Here is a 6,499-nt window from a genome sequence, read left to right as displayed (position 1 = left end):
CAGATACTTTTTACCTTAGGAGATTTTTTCAAACCATTATCAAATTCTATTAAACCTTACCAGATTCTATTAAACCTTTATCAGATTATTCGGAACCTGATGAGATTCTATAGAACCCTTTTTAGATTCTATTGAACATTTATCAGATTCTATCAAACCTTAAAGAGATTCTATTGAACCTTTTTTAGATTCTGTTAAACCCTTTAGGAGATTATATTGTACCTTTTTCAGATTCTGTCAGATTTCATTGAACCTTTATGAAATTCTATCAAGAAAATTTATTTTCAATAAGTCGAATACGGCCACAGGATTTCTTCTAACAATGCAGTAGATCTTGTAAATCATCCTTGTCAGATCTCACAATAATCTGCTCTGTCCCATAGAAGTTAAATTTTGTCTCTAGGGTGTTTATTTTCTGATTTCAGTTGTAAAGCAAAGCAAGACTTTTCTTTCAAGTAAATGATGTTTAGAGCAATTCAGGCACTCCTAGGCCTTTACCTAAATAATAGTTATAAAAAGAAAATTTTAAATACAATTTTATTTTTAAATATCATAAGTTGAAATTCAACTTGATTGAAAAAAATACCTTTGACCATTTAATCCTGTTTTGCCAGCTTTAGGACTTCAGGTGATTGAAGGAGGTTTAGCCTAATAAAATAATATAGTTTATTATTGCACATTATACAAGTACAGAACAAGATTTCTTTAGTTTTAATATTTATTTGTAATCTTATGAAAAGCCTTCATGGCCATGCCATTTAGAATATTCACAAATCTTTGCAAAAAAAAAATATCAATATTCAAGAAAACTAAAAAGTGATGCAAGAAGTTGTTATTAACTTTAATAAAAGCTATAAATTGTTTATATACAAATAAACAGGAATAACAGCCTAAGTTATAAAAGTCCAGTTTACAGCCTAAGACCAAGACTTTTAAAGTTTTGTTAAAGGCGCCCAGACCTATTTAAGGTTAGTCTAGGTGTACTCTTATCCTACAGACTATAAAATGTAACCCATTTTTTACAGTGATAACCAGAAAACTCTGAAATAGTCTCAAGTTATGCTTTTAAATGATCCCATGAGCATGGAACACAGTAATTGTGCAGTATAAACAGACCCATTCACATTAACAAGTGTAGTAAAACTATTTGCTTTGTAACAACATCAAATACCTAAAGTATTGCTTTAAAGTCGTCTTCCTATTTCAGAGTTTTCTTTTTAAAATCTTAAGCAATCTCTTACCTTAATGTTTAAATGATTTTATTTTATCTATAGTATAAGGTTTGAGGTAGAAGGATAGTATAGAACAGATAAAAATTACTCTTATCTTTCAAGGAGATAGATAGATAGATAATAGATAAATATGTATAGATAGATAGATAAATTGATAGATAGATAGCAGGCTCGTAGCTAGGAATTTTGTAAACTTGAGAACTCAAAACCTTAGTAAATGTTAGATTTAAAAACTTGACTTATTATTTTATTTAGATATATATTTTTAAAGGATGTTCTCTTCAATGTAATTGTTCATCGTTAATCGTTTTTAAAAACAAACAAACCATTTGTTTTGAACTTTTAAAAACGAAACAATGATTTGATCATTTACGTTAATTTCGCTATTATAATAAATACATATAATTTCAATTTTTTTTACATGTTTCTTGTTTTATCAGGGAAATGACGGTTATTAGCAAAGGGTCGTCGTTAACAATCTTTTTCTCAAAAAAAAAATAATAATGACCTACTTTTGTTAACAAAACGAGGAACTAAAACGAAAAACGATATTTTTCTACGTAGTTTCCTACGTCGATGACAAAACAAGAGTTTTCCAAAACAGTGATAACAAACCATCACATACTTACATTGAGACTATCAATATATATATATGTATATATACATGATTTGCTTGTCTGTTTGTCCGATTGTATCCAATAAATGTCAAAACGGCTGAACCGAAAAGGCCAAAATTTTGTGTGTGATCTCATATGACCCCATGGAATGTTTATTGCTGCAAAAAATTACAAAATTTGGTGTCCAAATGTTTTTAATTTTTGTAAAATTTTAAAATTGCGCGAAAAAATTGATAATTCAACGAACTTTTGTTAGTAAGTTTGTTTGTTTGTCTGTTTGTATCCAAGAAACATAAAAACGGCTGAACCGATCGGGACCTCTCGTGACCCCAGGGAAGGTTTATGGATGATCGAATTTTCGAAAATTTGCCAATAACAAAATTCGATTTTCATTAAATTTTTAAAAGTTTTGAAATTACGCCAATTTTTTTTGATGAAATCCGCAATTTTTTGTTTTGTTTTACAATTAATTGTACACAAAGAGAACATGCTCACACATGAAACAGAAGATGGGCGCGAAGCGCTCTAAAAGCCTAGTTGTTTTATATTGTACAAATAGTAGATTCTCACAATAGAGATTAAAGGCTAGAAAAGAAACCATAAATGAATGAATAGCCAAAAATTATTTTTATGACATGGAAAATTAGCATTAAAAGAATGCCTGTAAAAACTCAAGATAAGCATGAAAATGTTAAGTTTTCCAAAAAGTAAATTTTAGAAAACTATTTTTATTCACTTTTAACTCTAAGATTGAAGAATTTTTTTTTGATTTTGACAAATAATAAGATGTGACGCATGTTTTGCAATCAACATTTCAAGGGTTTTTAAACATATAATTTTAACTCGACGGATTAGTCTTTAAACAAAATTAACGGTTGAAAACAAAAATGAATGAAAAATGGGTTTTTAAAAAAATGACAACTTTTTTACTTGTCTTTTCCCTAGCCTTAAAAGTGTTGAAGTTTTCTTCAGTTGTATCTGCAGCAGAAATGTTTGAAAATAAAGAATTTGTAAGAGCATGGCCGTATAATGGATATCTCATTTGACCTTTATCAACAAATTATATAAACCGTTAACGGTTTTTATAGAAATTTATAGAGTAATATCGTTAATACTATAAACAACTGTTAATGGATTGCGAGGTTAACAATTTGACAAATCGATGATCGAAATATTTCTTTTGGAAGATATTTTTAGCCGNGTAAATAGACGTCAATTAAGAAACAAATATTCCAGTGCATAGTACGTGGCATGGAAGGGGAAAATGTTGTGGTTTATGGCGGCCTGCCTTTCCCCGCTTTTTGTGTTTATAAGGGGAAAATGCTTTAAAGGGACTAGACGTAATTTCAAGTGACGCTCATTTCTTGGAGAATATAATATCTGACTTACAGAGGTTATCTTAAAAGCGTCGTTTGATCAAGAATGAAGAGAAATCAATGTTTTTCTCTTCGACACTTGATTATTTTCCAGTTTTGCTTCTTTTTCATTACATTTATGCTCAGAAACAATGCAGGAAACTGAAGTTTTTTAAGGTAGAAAAACGAGGACATCTTCCACATTTATGGTCAAATAAATGATTCTGACATGACCCTCTAGTATATTAAAATTACAACGGTCTCTTTAAAAAGTTTGAGGGTGGTTTCGATGGATAACTTAAAACTCAACAAATCAGATTATTATCAAACTAGCTTGGCTGTCCAGGTTACTAATAGTTACTCATGCCGTTTACCCGTACTTGAACGGTTTTAACGGGAAACTAAATTTTTGCTTTTTAAGTCTACCCACNCGTGTGTCTCCCGAGTTCAACATTTGAGGCAGGGGTTCCTGAGTTATGATCGGACAAACAAACACACAGACAGACAGCCAGAGATTACAACATAGGCTCAATATTTTATATTTTGCTTCTTATTCACAAGAAATGCACAAGTCACTAACGCAGAGGAACCTTAAATGAAAATAATCAGTTCAAAGAAATTAAAACAATCAGACAAAGCTTTTTATTGTTGGGCATTTGATTTCATTCGTTTCTCAAGACTTTCAAAAGAAATTTTGATAAGTTTTACTTCAAAACTAAACATTTACTTTTCTTACACAATATTCTTCTCCTATAAATTCATGTAATGAAAAGAAGAAAATAAAGAAAATACAGAAACCTTAAGATATTTTCATCTGATATCATATAAATTTTAAAAATATTGTAAAACCTAATTAAAATAAACCAATAAAAATAAAAATTCATGTAATAAAACAAAATATTCGGAAATATATGATGAGTATAGCCGGCCAAACAGCTGGACTGTATGGGCTGATTTTTTTCTGTGGACAATCATGGGTAGCCTGGGGTGACAAAGCCTTAATTTGATTTTTTTTTCACTGGCAAGGCCGGGCCCTTCATCTTGTAAATTATAAAATTTCAACCCTTGGAGAAGATATTCGGATGAATTAGAATTAAAAAAACGAACCAAAGGATTACATAAACAAATATTTTAAATAACCATTTACATAAACAAACATTTTAAATAACCATTTTACATGCAGAAATCAAATCGAATCGAATCAAATCAAATCGAATCGAATCGAATCGAATCAAATCAAATGTCTTCATTCATCAGCCTGGAGTTTCAAGTCCTGATTGTGAAATGGGTTTATTTAGCCTGGATCTGAATTTATTTACAACATTTGCTATAAATCATGAAAATGATTAATTTTTAACGTTAAGCATTATGATACCAGGAAGACAGCCAAGTTTGAGCCAAAATCATTAAATCATTTAATAATTTAACTTGAACAGTTTTAGCACACGATTCAATAAACAACCTCTTCCGACTAGAATTGCACTTTTGCGTGCATTTATTAACAGGTCATAGAACACAAAACATTCAAGATAAACAATTTTGTGATTTATATTTTATTCTAAAAAAAATTATGTTACAAAAAATTACAGATCTAAATCTTTTTCGATTTATAATTTTCAAATCTAGGGATTGACAAAATTATGTTTTTCTTTTTTTATCAGGGTTAAAAAAATAACTTTTACGATTGGAACCGTCTTAACTGTATCAATATTTCATAAAGCTTATATTTAATTTTATGTTTAAAGACTTAAATAGTCATGATAAACTAATTAAAAAAAAAATCAACATTCTATATTTTTAATTTTTATATTTTTATTATTCTAGCTTACATGTAAAATTTCACAGTTTACAAGTTGTGTTTTTATTCTACATAATAAATTCCTAGCCTTAAATGAAATCAAAATTGCAGTTGACTAGCTTTTAAACATGATGCGGGCGAATTTTAAACTACTAGAAACAATTATAAAGCATTTTACTGTTGATTTTTAAGCCCCCATTTTTTCATCGTACTTCATTATAGAACAGGTTTTCGCAAAGAATAAGACTTCAGAGATGACTTAAGGGAATTCAAAGAGAGTCAGAATTTAATGGATTTAAGCCGCGTCTGAAATCCCCAAAAACCGGTTTCAATTGAGCGCCGGCTTGAATCTTGACAAATTTAATACAAATTTAAGTGGGACAAATAAAATTTGAGCCGCGGCTTAAATTCTTAAAACTCGGTCTCTGATTACCTAAATTTCTGATTTCCTTCAACTGTAAACTTGTTTCCTTCTTTAACAAATCATTATTAAATAAACCATAAAAAGTTAGGTCGTCTTTACAATCTCATTCTTTGTGGGTAACCCTGTATATAATTTTACACAAAAGCAATACAGCGGGACCCATTATACTGTGGAAGACGACTGTTAGCCTCAAAGTATGTTTTTAAATAAACATGGAACAATTGTGCCGAGTACACACACACCCATTTCACATAATAAATAGAGGTATAAGTATTTGCATTATAAAGATACCAAAGAAATACGAGATTTCTTTGCAAGAAACAAAAGTTTATTTCATAAACTCAATTTTCTGCTGAACTATTGATAAACTGAAGACAGTTATTCAAATCATCAGATGTTTGGTTGTCAAACTAGAGAAGTTACGAAGTCCCAAAGTAGCAACAGTACTACCTTATGATTGAGATTGGGGTGAGTTCACTGAATGTAAGAGATTTAGTAATCTACATTACGACGCAAATAAACAATCTCTGATAAAGATCTTTCTCACCTTACTATGATCCAGGATTAACTTTTTCCCTCTGAAACGATATTCTTCCTCTTCTTCCTCCTTCTCCTCGTCTGTACTGTAGTACTCAGGGTAGGCCTGACAAATATTATCAAAATTAGTTCAAACTTAAAGGGGCATGTGAGACTAAGCTTAATTCAAAGTGACCATCCATGCAAAGATGGCAATGCCCGATTTACAACGGTACCCTTGAAACCTTTTTACGGAAGATATTGTTGTTGTTATGGGTTTAAACTCTTTATTTCTGATATTTTCTTTATATTTTCCTGCAGTATCCATACAGGGTAAGCCTGGCAATTAATAGTACAGAGCCCGCGATTAAAAAAAATATGGGAAAATACGGCTCGGGTCTAAGCTGTCGTTGGGCTTTATTTAAGGCTTGAGCTTTCCGATTCAAGCTGCATCTCATTTTCCACAGAGTTGAGTTTTAAAAAACCGGTTTAATATTCTATTTGGCGGATTTTCATGGTAGGAATTGGCGCATTCCCAGTTTTTATGAGAACAAGAC

The 6,499-nt window shown here is 30.5% G+C and overlaps 1 protein-coding gene across 1 annotated transcript in view; it reads right to left on the bottom strand.

Moving 5' to 3' along the window:
• Positions 1-250: 250 nt before the first annotated feature.
• LOC111706420 (uncharacterized) overlaps positions 251-6,499 on the bottom strand; it is a gene marked incomplete in the record, with an annotated part of 14,097 nt that continues 7,848 nt past the window's right edge. The window contains 3 exon segments of the mRNA XM_023479296.1: positions 251-498; positions 587-648; positions 5,974-6,069. Coding sequence (XP_023335064.1) covers positions 625-648; positions 5,974-6,069 — 120 coding nt within the window.

This window comes from Eurytemora carolleeae, unplaced genomic scaffold (genome assembly GCF_000591075.1).
Source record: "Eurytemora carolleeae unplaced genomic scaffold, Eaff_2.0 scaffold438, whole genome shotgun sequence".
Classification (NCBI taxonomy): Eukaryota; Metazoa; Arthropoda; class Copepoda; order Calanoida; family Temoridae; genus Eurytemora; species Eurytemora carolleeae.
Note: the sequence above shows the minus strand (reverse complement) of the source record. Positions and strands in the feature narration are given on the sequence as shown.